At 35.3% G+C, this 15,842-nt stretch overlaps 1 protein-coding gene across 2 annotated transcripts in view; it reads left to right on the plus strand.

Annotated features, from left to right (window-relative positions):
- Positions 1–3,111: 3,111 nt before the first annotated feature.
- The window catches only part of LOC134853884 (serine/threonine-protein kinase par-1-like), a 28,670-nt gene continuing 15,939 nt past the window's right edge, over positions 3,112–15,842 (plus strand). For both annotated transcript variants that reach the window (XM_063869841.1, XM_063869842.1), the window contains exons 1-10: positions 3,112–3,227; positions 3,381–3,458; positions 4,989–5,113; positions 9,286–9,341; positions 9,540–9,604; positions 11,991–12,162; positions 12,893–13,076; positions 13,444–13,524; positions 13,810–13,928; positions 15,510–15,701. In XM_063869841.1, coding sequence (XP_063725911.1) covers positions 3,182–3,227; positions 3,381–3,458; positions 4,989–5,113; positions 9,286–9,341; positions 9,540–9,604; positions 11,991–12,162; positions 12,893–13,076; positions 13,444–13,524; positions 13,810–13,928; positions 15,510–15,701 — 1,118 coding nt within the window. In that variant the 5' untranslated portion in view covers positions 3,112–3,181. The remainder of the gene's footprint in view (positions 3,228–3,380; positions 3,459–4,988; positions 5,114–9,285; positions 9,342–9,539; positions 9,605–11,990; positions 12,163–12,892; positions 13,077–13,443; positions 13,525–13,809; positions 13,929–15,509; positions 15,702–15,842) is intronic.

A 15,842-nucleotide genomic window follows, 5' to 3' on the forward strand; every position in this document is an offset into this window, starting at 1 on the left:
ATTTTCGACAAAATTGGGGTGTTTCTCGGGTCTAAATAGGAGATAAGTAATATAACGTAAGGATTATAATCTATTAGTAGCCATTTATTAATATTACTTTACCCTCATTGGCATCAAAATATCCGAATTAAGATCCTTAATTCGGAAAATCGCAATCGATGGAGGGTGCAATCGGACCGCGCCAAATGTGCCCCCACCACTTAAGTTTTGATGAAATAGTACCCGAACGATACTAAAATTGTTTCAACGATTTCCAACAGTCGTTGTGGATGTTGTCCCTGATGCCCCTGTTGAGTCTGGAACACGTCGGTCAGCTTGCCACTCTACCCTCCGTTCACCGGCAAATCACCATTAACGTGCTTGAATACTCAAATTACACTCAAGGGAGGATACCTAACCCGCCACCAAAACACTCAATCTTTCTATCAGAAATGATATAAAACAATCTGAAACAACAACAAATAGGAAGGTCAGATCGCATCTCCTCCGGAAATAACATATAAACTATCACTTTAGGTTATTTTTTGTTTTTGGTCTTTGTTGGATTTTCTTACTGTTTTTGGTCTTTTTTGGATTTCTTACTGTTTTTTTTACTTTTTTCTTTTCAGATAAATTTATTTTTGGCTTTTTCTTGGTTATACATTGTTTTCGTTTGGTTTTACGCTTTCTCTTTAATTGTTTTTGGTCCCGGGACCTTGGGATCAGCGGGCTCATGACTTCCCACCTAACCCTTCGGCCCCCGGAATTTTCGGTCTTAACTAAGTTAAAAAGCTGAATAGTACTAGGCGGAGGGTCGTCACTTTCCCCCTAGTACAACAAAGGTCATCAAGGTTTCTAACTCGGGCATACGCCCGTAGCGGAGGGTTCGTCGCTGAAACGTTTGCTGATCATGATGATCTTATGCCTTGACAGGCCCATCCAGGAGCGCCATAAAAACGTCTAAGTAACATTCGCCCAAATACTACACAGTGACGGAGCGTAGAAAAAACCTGTAGACGACTGGCCGGCGTCAGTTACCTGAATTCTACTCGTTTTTCACCGTCTCGGCCTAGCCAGTTGATTTTCTGGTCTGTCTGGGGTTAAGTAAAAAGTTACCATCTTTAGGCCATCAATCAAACGACTTCGGTTTACATGTAATCAGCTTCGGTTTACATGCGAACACAACCACATAGCTGGGTCTCAGATCCCTAGACTACATGATTGTTATTAATAACACGGCTCGAACATCCTACTTTACTGTGTTTTTGGTGACAGTTCTAAATTAAATCCATTGGAGATGGATTGACCCTTTCCTTTTTCTAACTACTCTAATTCTGAAACAACAATTAATACCGGTTTTGACTCAAAATTTATGGAATCAGAGTAGCTTAAAAGTCAATTCTTTACAGTCCATCACCATATATTGTCTCTGGGCGGCCAAGCCTCCGATTGCGTGCTTTTTCTGTAATAACGTCGTTATTACCCTCAATTCGTGGCACGGGAGGGTACTGCTCTTTACTTCTTCCCCACTGAAGCCTCCTTTCTTGCTAATTCCTTCTGCGATGTGTCATATTGTGCGTGATCGTCACGATAAGAGGCTTCGTGTTTTAGTTCGTTCTCGTTCAACTGTGCTTCACTAAATTGGTCGTTGTTCTGTTTTTCGTCACTTTTCACTCAAAAGTGGCCATTTTTCGTATTTCTCAGAAATATTCCTTCGCCAATCGAAATTTTGAAAATTAAAAATTCCAGAAAATTCTAGCCTCCTTTTCAACAGTTTTCAATCACTAAGGCCTCTAATGCTATTTTCGTGTTGTGCCGGAAGGTTAGGCTGTGCCAATCCGGCGGAATGGCACAGAGCCAAGGACGGGTAGTTTTCTTAAGCAGAGAATCTTCGCAATACAGGTTGCAAACGCTGCGTGCGTACTGGGCACTATCAATGATATTTTTTGAAGGTTTTTCCTAGCTTCAGAGCCAAGGTAACGAAAACACAGCTTTAATGAAATTATCTGATAGTCCTTAGCCTCCTATCAGGTCATTTTTCGAGTTTCTTTCACTTCAGGTTCAATCTGTGCAGGTTGAGTCCCAACCATTTGACTCTTAGTTTTTGTTCATGTTATACTTTACTTTCCCCAATTGATGATAATTTAATGGTTTTTGGACTGGGTGAAATGATGAAGACTAGTGATGTAACTTCAGCTACCATGATAATTTCTGAACTGTTTTACTTGCGAATTAGACTTTTTTCCGTAAACAAAGTTTCTTGCTTTTTTCAATTGAACTTTCACAAATTCTAGATTCCTTCTTACTTGGCTCAGAGATAAGGCTGTTGCCTTCGCGCCCTAAGTTCTGGGTTTATGTCTCGGCCTGACCGTGTTTTTTTAGAATATATGCATCTGAAAAAAAGTTTTGTAGAAATTTAACTTTCGTTTGTCTGCTCAAGTTTTGTCGGCTTAGTTGCCACGTCACACATCTTGCTTTTCATGAAAGTAACTTTCATGGCAGTTGTTCCAGTGCAAGTGTTGTCAACTGTAGTTACAGGGAAGGAAACTTGAAACTTTGGAAAAAAATTCAAATCATTTTTATTGGCCCAACTGGGGTCTGCTCAGATTGTCGACTTAGTTGCCTCATCACCGATTTTTCTTTTGCTGTAAAAGTAGTTGCAAGTGTTGTTCATTGTAGTTTCAGGTGGTACTTAAAAAAGTAACGCTTTTTTATAAAATCATATTTTATGCTCACTCTGTATTTGAAGAAGAAGAATTTCTGCTCACTCTGTATTTGCGCAAAGATTGTGAGCTTTCTTTCTTATTTTTTGTTCAGTTGCTAATGTATTATTCAAATGTCTGTTGTTTTTGCCTAGATTAAATTTCTTTCGAGGCATACAGAAATTTAAATTTGGTAGAACTATTTTTTTAACTAACTTCAATTTTTCAGCTTTTTTTATAGTTGTGTATTATCGCAAGTGGTGCGAAGCGGAATATAATAGTTGAATTTGCCAGAAACACTCCAGAGTAGTATGCATCAACAATTACCCTGAAATTAATGCGCTAACTTTCTGACAATATTGAGACATTTTAACTGGTGATATTGTCTCCTTCGTTGACCTGATTTAATATCATCACGGTATTTTTCCAGAGAGCTTAATGTCATACAGGGTTATGAGAGCCTATACGACTAGCGCATCGGCTAGCGAAATCAGAGTGGAATGAATGGCATGAATAACTACGAAATACTAAGCACTGCTGGCGAAGGTAACTCCTCGCATAAATAGTTGATTAAGGCGAGATGATAGGGTTGGATAATATTCAACATACCTTGGTGGAAGCTTTTAGTTTCAAAGGTGCTATAATTGAACAGCTACCCACTGTGCAATCTTGTGCGTTAAAACTGAAATTTCGTTTAAGGGGCTTTCGGCGTTGTCTTGAAATGCCGTGACCGAAGAACAGAAGAATTAGTAGCAGTTAAGAAAATCAAAAAGACCGGTAAGAAGTTAGCAATTTGTTTCAGCTGGTATCACATCTATTATATATTTAAATGCGGGCTTCACTATCTCGCCATGTTTAAGCTTTTTCAACGTATTATTTTTGCATGTTTAAGCTATATCGTATATTGCAATGGTTAAGATTTTTTTTCGATTTTCCTATTTGATTTTAGTGGTTACTTTACCGAGTTTAAATTAAGCAGCCCAATATCGAATTAGGGGTGGCGAACTTGGCCTCCAATTTTGAATGCCCGATCATTTTAGTTAACGAGATAAGACGATTTTGAGATTTTTTCAAAATTTTTCAGAGATTTCAAATAAAATAATTACAAAACTTGAAGTTGCCAACCCTTTAGTTGGGTGCTGTCAGAATACTCTAAGGAGTTACAAATCTTGCCTCCAAATATGACAGTTCAAGTTCTTGTAGTTTTCGAGATATGACGTTTTTTGTGATTTTTTCAAAAAATTTTCAGAAAACTTAGATGAATTTTTTTTCGCAAAATCTGAAATTCCCAACCCTGTAGTTGGGCCCTGTCAGAGTATTCTCAAAGATTGCAAAACTTGACTCCAAATATGATTGCTCAGTTCTTTGTAGTTATCGAGATATGACGTTTTTTTGCGATTTTTTCAAAAATTTCCAGAAACTTAAGTTATTATTAGTTTTTAAAAATCTGAAATTCCCAACCCTGTAGTTAGCTTTTGTCAGGGTACTCTCAAAGATTGCGAACCTTGCCTCCAAATATGATTGCTCAGTTCTTTGTAGTTTTCGAGATATGACGTTTTCTGTGATTTTTTCAATAATTTTCAGGAAACTTCAGAAAATTTAAACTAATAATTTTTCAAATTTTGAAATTTCCAACATTATAGTTCGGTGTTGTCAGGGTACTCTAAAGAGTTGCAAATCTTGCCACATGCTACTGCTAAACGCGACTGCTCAAATGCTTTTAGTTTCCGTAATGTGATCTTTTTGATTTTTTCAAAATTTCTCGAAGAACTTATCTACAAAGAAATTCAAAAAATTTGGAAACACTAACTTGAGGAAGATACAACCTTATTGTCAGCGTACAACCAGGCGTCACAAATCTTATGTCCTAATATGAATGCTCAAATCCCGTAGGTTTCCGCGATAAGACGTTTTTTTTAAAATTTTTTTTCCGGGAAACTTAGGTTCAAAAAAATTCACAAAATTTTGGATTCCTAACCCGATAGAAGGGTGCTCTCAGGGACTTCCAGTGGTTGCAAAGCTGGCCTCCAAATTTCTCCAGAGGCCCATTAAGTTTTCGAGATGACGCTTTTAAAAAGGGAATTAAAAAAATTTCTAAGTTCGAAATTACCAACCCTGTAATTGGGTGCAGTCAGAGTACACTAAAAGTTTGCAGATGTTGTTTGCAATATATGCGGTTTTTCATGAGCTGTCGTAAATTTGAAGCACCGAAGGTGCCTTAAACGCTAGTTGTTTTTATCAGGTTTGTTCAGTAACAATATCCTGACCATTTTTGTACTTTTACGATTTTTACCTATGTATCCTTAGGCAATGATCCAGAAAGCAAAGAAGCTACTCTATTGCGCGAGCTGCGCCAAGAAAATATTGTTCAGCTCAAAGACTGTTTCACCAGAAGATCCACTTTGTATCTGGTGTTCGAGTTCGTCGAACAGGTAAGTCAAACTTTATCACAGAATGCAATAGAAGTGGCTACTCCTGGTTTGCTGCTGGTTTTGATTTCTGAGACTGTATTTACGAAGCAGCAAACCTATATTGCACAAATTGCACTCCAATTGCTGGAAAATTACTCACCTAAAGGCTATCAGAATATAATAATTTTTAGTTGCCACCAACACTCCAGAGTAGTATGCATCTACAATTACTCTGAAGTAAATGTGCTAATTTTCTGACAAATTACACTACAAGACCTTATAAAAAAGAGTTAATGATTTTTGAAAAAATGTGGTCATTTTCTCACTTAAACGACTTCGGTTTACTGTGTACCTGCTACGGTAAATGAACTGTTTCTGGTTTTGTTTTTTAAGACTTTCGAGAAGCCGCTGTTTTTTGTGAAAATCGACTTTTGATCGCAATGTATTTATATTGCTTTGCAGGGGTGGATCTAGGATTTTCTCGAGGGGGGGGGGGGGGGGGGGTGCGGATTTTCAAAAAAAATGGTCGATTTTTTTTATAGGTCGACCAAATTGGTTTTACGCAAAGCACTAAAATGTCCTTATTTTGGCCAAAATTTCAGCACCGCAGGCAAAATTTTGAAAAAACACTAAGAAAGCGTTTTTAGGCACTTTTTGGAACAGTTGACTAAAAATCGTCTTGGATTATGTGTTTGTTTGGATGGGTCGTAAAAACTTTTAAATTTTGCCACTCAGTAAGTAGTTTCCATTTTAAGGGCTGTTTATGAACTGCATCCGATAAAAATATGAAGTTTTTGTAGCTGTAATTTTTCAACTTTTGCCTAGTTAGTTTTCCAAGTAATTTTTCCAACTTTATTTTTCATGTTTTTTTTCTGTCTTTTTTCGTTCATTAATTTCTGGCGCAATGTTTTTTTTGTATCGCAAGTGTTGTGATCTCCGCGCCGTCTCTGTTAGGCTTGCGATTAGCAAATTAGGTTTGCGATCCCAAAGCACTATAATAGCCCAAAAAAACGTTTGCGCCGCAGGCAAATTAAAAAAAATGTCGTTTATGGGAACTTTTGCAAAGTTTTAACCTGAGTTTTGCGTTCTTCCGGCGCACGCTCCCCTTCAAAATTACTATATATTGGCGCCTTTAGAAATTTTAAGGGTTGCTCATCCGAAAATCGATGTCATTTAATAATACCAAAGGGGGGACCCTTTACTTGGCGAGGTGGTAGAATCCCTGAGTGGGAGGCGTCCACCCCCTCCCCCTATAATCGCACCTGAGCTGTTCATTCGTTTTTAATTAATTGAAGTCCTTAATTTTCTTGCTCATTTGTTTTTAAATAACATTTCGAAATTTACAAAATTCGCGTAAAAACCAATCATTTCGAACAATTCACTTACAGTTGCTTACGATTGAAGCAATTGTGATCTACTTGGTTGCTTTTCATACGCTTTTTGATTAAAGCTAACATAAAAAAGGAGCTTAATAATGGTCGCTCAGATTTTTTGTTGGCCTTTTTTTAGGTTGCTCGAATGGATTTTCTGACCTCTCCTGAAGTGCTAATAACACTTCTGCCTTTCTATATATTGGCAATGTTTTTTTTATTGAAACTTTTATTGAAACAGTCACAAACTACAACTGAAATTTCACAATTTTGTAAATTTACCATGTCTGATTTTGAGTTTTTTTCTCATTTTTTTTTTTGAATATTTAGCAATTTTAGTTTGTTATATTGACTTAGTCAACTGTTTTTGCGTTATTTCGAGGGCAAAACATATTCGCTTTGGATTGTCTTTTTTTTGCAAGAGTCCTAAAAACTTGTAGTTTTTACAATGTTTTTATGACAAGTTTGTTTTCGGCTCAAAAGGTTTCGACCCAAAGTTTGTCGTCTTTGTTGCCACTCAGTAAATACCTTCCGTTTTTAATGGCTGTTTATAAACTTCATCCTATACAAATACGAAGTTTTTGTAGCCTGTCAAGTTATTTTTCAAGTAATTTCCTAATTACTTTTTCAGAATTTTTTTACGTTTTCATTTTTTTAATCATTTTTTTTGCTGTGCTCTTCTTCAATTTTTTTAAGTTAATTTCAAAATAACCAAACTGGGTTGATTTTCAAAAGTTAATTGTTTTTTGTAGACTTGATGTTTTCCTAATTCAGTTTGTTTTTGCTATTTACTTCAAAAATTTTGTTTTCGGGTTCTTGGTTTTCGTCCTAGTTTCTGTCGGTTCATTTTCCGTTTTTTAATGCCAATTTTTTATCTGCTAAGGTTTTTATTTGTCTACTTTTAAAAGGATGGGTTTTGTTCCAATTTGATTAGATCTTATCTAAAAGTTTGTTTTCGGCTCAACAGGTATCGTTCCAAAGTTTGTCGTCTTTGTTGCCACTCGGTAAATACCTTCCGTTTTTAATGGCTGTTTATAAACTTCATCCGATACAAATATGAAGTTTTTGTAGCCTGTCAAGTTATTTTTCAAGTAATTTTTACTAATTACTTTCAGAATTTTTTCTACGTTTTCATTTTTTTATGCATTTTTTTTGGTGTGCTCTTCAATTTTTTTAAGTTAATTTCAAAATAACCAAACTGGGTTGATTTTCAAAAGTTATTTGTTTTTTGTAGACTTGATGTTTTCCTAATTCAGTTTGTTTTTGCTATTTACTTCAAGAAATTTTTTTTGGGTTCGTTGTTTTCCTCCTAGTTTCTGTCGGTTCATTTTCCGTTTTTTAATGCCAATTTTTTTATCTGCTAAGGTTTTTATTTGTCTACTTTTTATAGGATGGGTTTTGTTGCAATTTGATTAGTTCTTATCTAAAAGATTGTTTTCGGCTCAACAGGTTTCAACCCAAAGTTTGTCGTCTTTGTTGCCACTCGGTAAATACCTTCCGTTTTTAATGGCTGTTTATAAACTTCATCCGATGCAAATATGAAGTTTTTGTAGCCTGTCAAGTAATTTTTCCTAATTATTTTTCAGAATTTTTTTGCGTTTTCATTTTTTATGCATTTTTTTTGGTGTGCTCTTCTTCAATTTTTTAAGTTAATTTCAAAATAACCAAACTGGGTTGATTTTCAAAAGTTATTTGTTTTTTGTAGACTTGATTTTTTCCTAATTCAGTTTGTTTTTGCTATTTACTTCAAAAAATTTGTTCTCGGGTTCGTGGTTTTCGTCCTAGTTTCTGTCGGTTCATTTTCCGTTTTTTAATGCCCATTTTAATCTGCTAAGGTTTTTGTTTGTCTACTTTTTAAAGGATGGGTTTTGTTCCAATTTGATTAGTTCTTACTATAACTGAAACTTCACAAATTTGTAAATTTACCACGTCTGATTTTTTCTTTTTTTTTGTTTTTCTTCTGGGTGTTCAACCAGTTTCAGTTTATGTTATATCGACTGAGTCAACTTATTTTGCGTAAATTTGATCGCAAAAAATAGCCGTCATGGTTTTTGTGTTTCAGTAGGATGGGTCGTAAAAACTTAAATTTTCTGAATTTTTTTGCCAACAGTTTTGTTTTCGGCTCAACGGGTTTGGACCCAAAGTTTGTCGCCTTTGTTGCCACTCGGTAAATAGTTTTCTATTTTAAGGGCTGTTTATGTACTTCATTCAATACAAATATGAAGTTTTTGTAGCTGTAATTCAACTTTTGTCAAGTTATTATTTCAAGTAATTTTTTCCAACTTAATTTTTTTTCTTCTGTCTTTTTTTTCATTCATTATTTTATAGGACACGTTGTAGGAAACAGCGTTGTAGGGCACTTTGGATTTGACCAAAAACATCGCATTTTTTGGCGTGCCCTCCTTCAAGTATTTTATTTTAATTCCAGTAGATATCATAAAAGAAAATTATATTGTACAAATTCAAGAAAATAAATCTGTGAAAAACAACAATTAAAGCCTTTCTAGGATCATTAACAGGCTAAAGGTCCTGATTTTATGGCCCTAAATATAAAGTTTATTGGCGCTGAAAGTGCCTCAAGGATAAATTATAGCATTGGTTGGCCAACTGAATTTCGTAAAATAGTACGCCGCCCCTTCTCCGCACGCTACTGCTGAAAACCTTATTAATGCCCGGCTCATTTTTCCACTTTCATACTGATTTCTTGCATTAGATAGATTTTCGGAGGACTTATGTTACAGTTTTTTTTTGTGCAGCATAATATAACTGTCTCCTAAAAACTGTCAAAAGTAAATTGCAGAGAAAATGTTTTTTTTTTTTCAGAACATGCTACAGATTATCCAACAGAGTCCCTCAGGCTTACCATTGCAATCGACTAGGTTGGTATAACCATTTTGAGGAGAGGTAACTTGATGAAGGTGTCAGAATTGGCGCGACAAATTGATAAATGCATAAGCACGATGACGAAACAATTAGTTTGAAAATATATGAAATGGAAAATTTGCCTTTTGGTATCCAGTTATTTAGTCAAGAACCTCTTTTTAATTTCCAATTGAAAATAGTTTGTGACCATTTAGAAACTATGCATATCAGTTGCTGAAGGCCTTGGAAGCGTGCCACTCAAGAAATATTATCCATCAAGGTGAGAAATCACCACTCGAAGAGTAAACCCACCACTTGCACCAAATCTATGTCTTGATGTGTAATAAAAAAACCGCGTATTCTTATACTGTGCTTTTAATGAAAGAAATCGTTTTTATTTTGTAATAAGACTGCTGGCATCAGGGCGAAGCGCTGAATGTTCCGACTGCCTTTATTTAGAGTAGTGTTTACTTAGAAACATGAAGTTTTTTTTTAAAAAATGCTTATTTTTTCCTTTTTTGTGAAAGCCATCCCCCAACCTGCTATGTTAAGTTCAAAATGATATACTTTGGCGCACTTTTGGAATATTTTAAGTTTTGACCAAAAAAAATTGCCGTTTTTTAGCGCGCGCCGCTCCCTCTCAAAATTCATATTTATTGGCGCCTTGAAAAGTTCCAAGGTCGGTCAGCCAACAATTGATGTCTTACAATAGTAACAATGGGGGTACCCTTTGGGTCGGTAGGAGGGGTTTCATCCGCCCCTGATTGTGATGAAATTTGCTAGGAAAGGCTCACCCCAGGCCAGAATAGTTGGTTGATTAGTAGCTCTACTGCACGCAATCTGCTGATTCAAAAAGATATGTGAAAAAAAAATGATTTGATTCAATGATTTAGGTTTCGTTTGTATTCGTTGGTGTTTTATTTTCTAATGTGAATTTTTTACCCTGATCTGTTGTTTGAACTGTTCTGATTTTTTGGTTGCATACAAGCTGAATATTTTCATTGAATTATTTTTATTTGAGTTATTTTGACCATAATCTTTAATTTTTTTTCAGCGTGCGCCCTTCACTTCAGAATTAGAATGTAGTGGCGCCATTTTAGGGTCTTTGTAATAAGTTTATGCTTGTTGATTCAAAAATAACTACCAAAAAAGGCCATGTGGGTGGTGAAGATGTCGGATTCTTAGTCGCACTTTGGGCCGTCCCGCGCATCCATTAATACTACTACTGGTTGGACCATTAAATTATCGATTGCAGATAACGATAAGGCTAATACTAAACCCTTGCCTGTTGATGATATCGGTTACATATAATTAAGTGTGACGACATAAAAAAGAGATAATTACATGGAGCAAATCCCAAATATGGTGATCCATTTCCAATAGGATGTAGCTAAAATCGAATTAAGGAAATTAAATCAATCATCTCGTCAAACCTAATATTCTGTTTTGAAGATTTTTACAATCAACATGTCTCTTAAGTGAGCTCAGATACTTTTTTTTCTATGAACCATCGAAATTAGAGACACTTCAATGTTGCGTGTTGAAAAAACATTTGATGAAGAGTTATGAGCGAAGTGAATACTCTTACACAGGTCTTGGTAATTTTTTCTCAGCTGTTTTTTTTTCAGGAAAAATTCAAGACATTTCACGCTCAAATTTGATTTTTTTCGCGGTTTGAATATTGATTTCTTTTCAAATTCACTTCATTTCCAATGTTAGAAGGAAGGCAAACTCCACTAGCGAACAGAAAAAGTGTAAAGGTCACAAAAAACGTGATCGACTTCTAGTTTCGAAGGTGGGTTTTATTTTTCAGATTTGGCAGCGGAATAAAAAGTTTACCTATTGATCTAATGTTCTCAAATTAAGTTAATTCTATCTAAACAAACATCAATCATAATTTTTCTTATAAGTCAAAGAGCTTTAAGGCCATAATTTTTGTTACGACTTTCGAACAAAAGTAACGGATTATTTGTGCTCGGGGTGGTTTATTTTATCATCAGACAAAATTAGACCCTTTAACTAGCTATTTTTGACAAAATTTATTCATATCATTCAAAATCTATTGTTGTCTTGAGCTTAAATTTGAAGATATTTTACCTGTGATTTTTTTTGTAAAGTTATAGGGGTTTAAAGATTGACATTTTGGCCAAATTGAGACAATTAACGCGCGATATAATTCGCGCTATTAACGCGTAAGCTGAGGTTTTATCCGTCTTAGAAATCGTTCCAAATTGGTTGAAGGAAGCATATTTGCCATAATTGATTTGTTAAGAAACGAAATCTATCACTTTGTACGTTTAATGGCGTGTGGGGGGTTGATTTTGACAAAAAAATCTCAAATTTTAAACTTTATTTTTTCATGTTATTACTTCCCATTATAGATCTTATAAGTCAGTCAGAACATTCAAGGCTTCGCCCTGATACGACTAGTCTTGTTTTCTTTGAAATTCAAAGATGAAGTGTTTTCAAAAAACAAAATTGTGTTTTTTTCTGTTCCTTGCTTCTATTGACTTTTCCAACTGACTGTTGGCTAAGTTATGATAATTTTTCCTAATTGTTTCTAAAAGAACACGAGGCTTTCCCAACTGTCTGTTTGCTTGAATTTCCTTGTGGAAATACGAATTTTTGATGCGAGGATGTTAAAATAACATGTGATTGTTTTACAGACGTGAAGCCAGAAAACATGCTGGTGACTGGCGACAACATCCTAAAGTTGTGTGACTTCGGCTACGCTGCCAGGAGTGTGAACAACAACAGTGGTCTGATTGAGAGTTCAGTGTACACTGAGTTCATAGCCACCAGATGGTACCGCAGTCCAGAAGTGCTCCTAGGAGCCAGGTCAGTAGATAGTATTGTTCAAGTTAGTTGCCCTGATGTCACGTTCAAAATCAGGTCAAAGCAACCCATAGCTATGGTACCGCAAATAAGTCACCCTTAGATGTAGTTCACTATTACACATACTGCTTAGTTGTTAGGTTGATCACTGGCCAACAATTGTTTTTGCCCCGAGGAATGAAACGTCCACTTGAATTGCCCTTTTTTTATAAAGTAAATGGCGAATCCTAACTTCGAACATGTAAGAATCATAGTGATGAAGTAAAATTTAATGCTAAATTTTTAAGTACCAGCATTTTTTCAAAATTTCAATATTTAAAAAAAATAGAAAAAAGTATTTATCTTTTTATTTTTTTTAAAATATAATGAATGGTAAACTTAAATTGTGCACTATACTTTTAGCTGTACTTAAAGAATAGCAGAATTTGTAATTTGTTTTACAATTAGTAATTTGTTTTTTAAAGTATGTAAACCAACCATGGGTAAATTCTCATTAGACCTGCTTGTCTGTTATCAATCCTCTCTCTCCATTTTGTGTATATGTTTATTTTGATTGATGTTACAAATTGAAATATATTCACATTTATGGAGAAATAAATTCTTTCTTTGTTTTAATGATGTTGGTGCACGTCAGCATTGCAATAATTTTCTGAGGACAAATATATGGAGGCGAAACTTTTTTTGCCAATTGGCGATTTTCATGCTCATTAGTTGACGAGATAGTCCACAATAGGTGTGGCAGAGACGCCGATATGTGGAGTGCGGGCTGTATAGTGGGGGAGATGGCTGACGGGAAGCCCATGTTCCCGGGTCAGAGTGAACTGGACCAGCTGTATGTGATTCAGACTATTCTGGGACCCTTGAGTGTGAACCAGAGGCGGATGTTCTACAACTCACCCAGATACACACAGCTAAGGGTTAGACTTCTAAGTTATCGTTCTTAGGTTTGCTGGGGAAACTGGATAAAACAGTTCAATACGCTGTCTACCTGGAATTGCAAGTTAGCCATGATTATTTAAAATGTTGCTCATGGTTTTTGATTTCGTTTCCGCGATGTGTATGTGTAGTTTTTGTCATTGGAACTTTATTGACTCTGTTTTCTCAGTCAGAGAAAAAGATATTGACGTTACCTAGAATAAAACACCCCCAGTTTTAACTTTTCTCAAATATTTAAATTTAGCAATTAAAGACTTTGCCATCCTACCAGCAAAATGGGCTCTATGTGTGTTGATATTATAAAGCTTGTGTGATTCTTTGAGTTAGTCTAATTGCGTAATGTTTTAGTTACCGACAGTGTCTAAAGCTAAGGGACTGGAGAAGCGATACAAGAACAAAGTGTGTGCCAAACTACTTGATTGCATGAAGGTAATAGAAGACAATACATTTTTTGTTTTAATTAATTTTAGATGCATTATGGCATAGTTTCCATGCTACTGCTTGGGGTATTCATGAAACGGCGCCTCTTTGCAATCAAGTGTATACCCCGAAACAGTAAATTTTATATTGTGCGTATAAACCATTTGCTGGGAGCTATAATGCAAAAAAATGATAGTTTTTTAATAATGCTTAAGACGTAGACACTGTTTTCGTGTTTTTTTTTGCAAGAATAATCTAGAAGGGTGGAATAACGTGTCTGTGAGTTTTGTTCAGGGAATGCTAGCAATAGACGCGTGCAACAGGTTAGACGTGTACAAAGCTCTACGTCACAAAGTTTTCATCCCAGAAGTCGCCATGGATGAGTCATACCACCCCACTCAAGGTCATCACAGGTCAGTTAGGATTTATAATTACGCTATCAGGTTTTCAGGATAAAAACGTGTTTTTGAATAGAGTAACTGAATCACTCTTTATCTTGGTTCATAATCAACTTGTTCTGAACATGTAGCGAAGATGTAACGTCTAATAAGTCGGATTAGTGCTTGCCTGCTTTTTGTCGGCTTAGATGCCGCAGCACAGTGTTTACTTATCGTTTGAGCAATTTGCAAACAATTTGAAAGTGTTTATATGTATTCGTGTAATTGTGTTGTTAAACGAAATCCAAGAAATTTGACTGAAATACGATTTTTCAATGTTTTTGTCTGTTCATTCTCCTCGCAGCCTCAAAAAAGCAATGGGTGGATCTTTTTCTTCATTTTTTCAAAATTTCGATTTGAACACAATAATTTAAAAAACCGATTTTGCCCGTTTTCACTTACGATTGTTTCGCCTACTTTGATTTTATAAAATGAGCATTTCTGAATGAAAAATGTGACGAAGAGTTGCACGTTCGTATCTACTCTTGAATTACTTTAAATATGTCGGAATTTTTTTCACAATCATTTTTTTTTGCTTGAATACTGGATAGATTTTGGCATCGAGAGTAATGCGAAAGTCGACTTCGCCTGTGAAAAAAGAATTGTATCTAATCAAATAGTATGATTTCCAAATTTTCAAGATGCCCACTAAAATAAAAATGACACATTAACAAGCTTGCGAGCGTAATGTGTAAGTACGAACCTTCTTTTTTTCTAACCTCGCAAATAAAAGTTTTATTTTCTAACCGCACTCGCGGAACTTCTGCTATAATCACGATCTGTAGACTTAGAAATTTCGTAGCATCTGTTATCTGCTTTATTTGTGGCTAGTGTGTGTGGTTACACCAGCGAAGCGTAAAATTTACTAAGCGAATCGTAAAAAAATTGTTTTTCTAAGCCAAGTTGCAAATATAATTGCTCATTTGGTGGCATTTTAGATATGTAATTTAATCATGTTCAAGCTTGAACAATTTAATTTCAAATGTTGAGGCTTTTTTTATTTATAGTGTTTGGTCCTGTTAGAAACAAATTTTGTATAATAAAAATGTGTGGGATTTGTTTTTAGTTTTTTTTGCGACATTTTGGAAAATTTTTGCATTTTTCGTGGAAGTTTCAATTTTCTCAAAAACTACCAATTTTCCAAAAAAAAATGGTACTAATGGAAAAATCGGCTGCTCTTCTATGTGTCTGCTTATTTAGTTAGTCTCTTTTAATTTTGCCGCACGCTCTACAACTTTCGAACCCATGAATATTGTAATGAATATTAAATGCAAAAATCTGAGTTTTCTCTTCTTGTGCTAGATTTATGGAATAAGTACTGATTATGGAATACTATAATATATTGATCCACTTTTCTTAAGTTAGTTTAGTTTGCTCAAAAAAGTTATATCATGAAAATTTTTGAAAATCAAAGAGCTTTAAGGTGATATATTTGTTTTCTTAGAAAATGAAAAACGAAAAAGTGCTCAGAAAAACATGGTGAAAATCGAATTTCAGAAATGCGAATATCCATCGATAAGTTTCACCGCTCTAATTAAATGCTCATTTTTGAAACAGGTCAACCGGCAGTAGACCAGTGACGTCATCAACACCGGCATTGCATTCTCAGAACTCGATCTCGTCCCAGTTCGGATATGGCGGAGGGAGAGGAGTAAATGGGGGAGGAGGTGTGAACGGAAATGTAGGGGTTAACCGGCACTCGATTGCTGTTCATATGAATGAAGTGACAAATGGGGCTACCAATAGTTTGTAAGTCACGTGTCTTTATACTTGTCAGTAATGCAACACCATTTTTAAGCTCAATAGGAACTTAACCACATGAAAATAGTTTGAATGATATGAAATCAAGAACCAGATTTGACTCTGTTCCGCTTTCCCCCTCACATTTGA

This window comes from Symsagittifera roscoffensis, chromosome 9, assembly GCF_963678635.1.
Source record: "Symsagittifera roscoffensis chromosome 9, txSymRosc1.1, whole genome shotgun sequence".
NCBI lineage: Eukaryota > Metazoa > Xenacoelomorpha > Acoela > Convolutidae > Symsagittifera > Symsagittifera roscoffensis.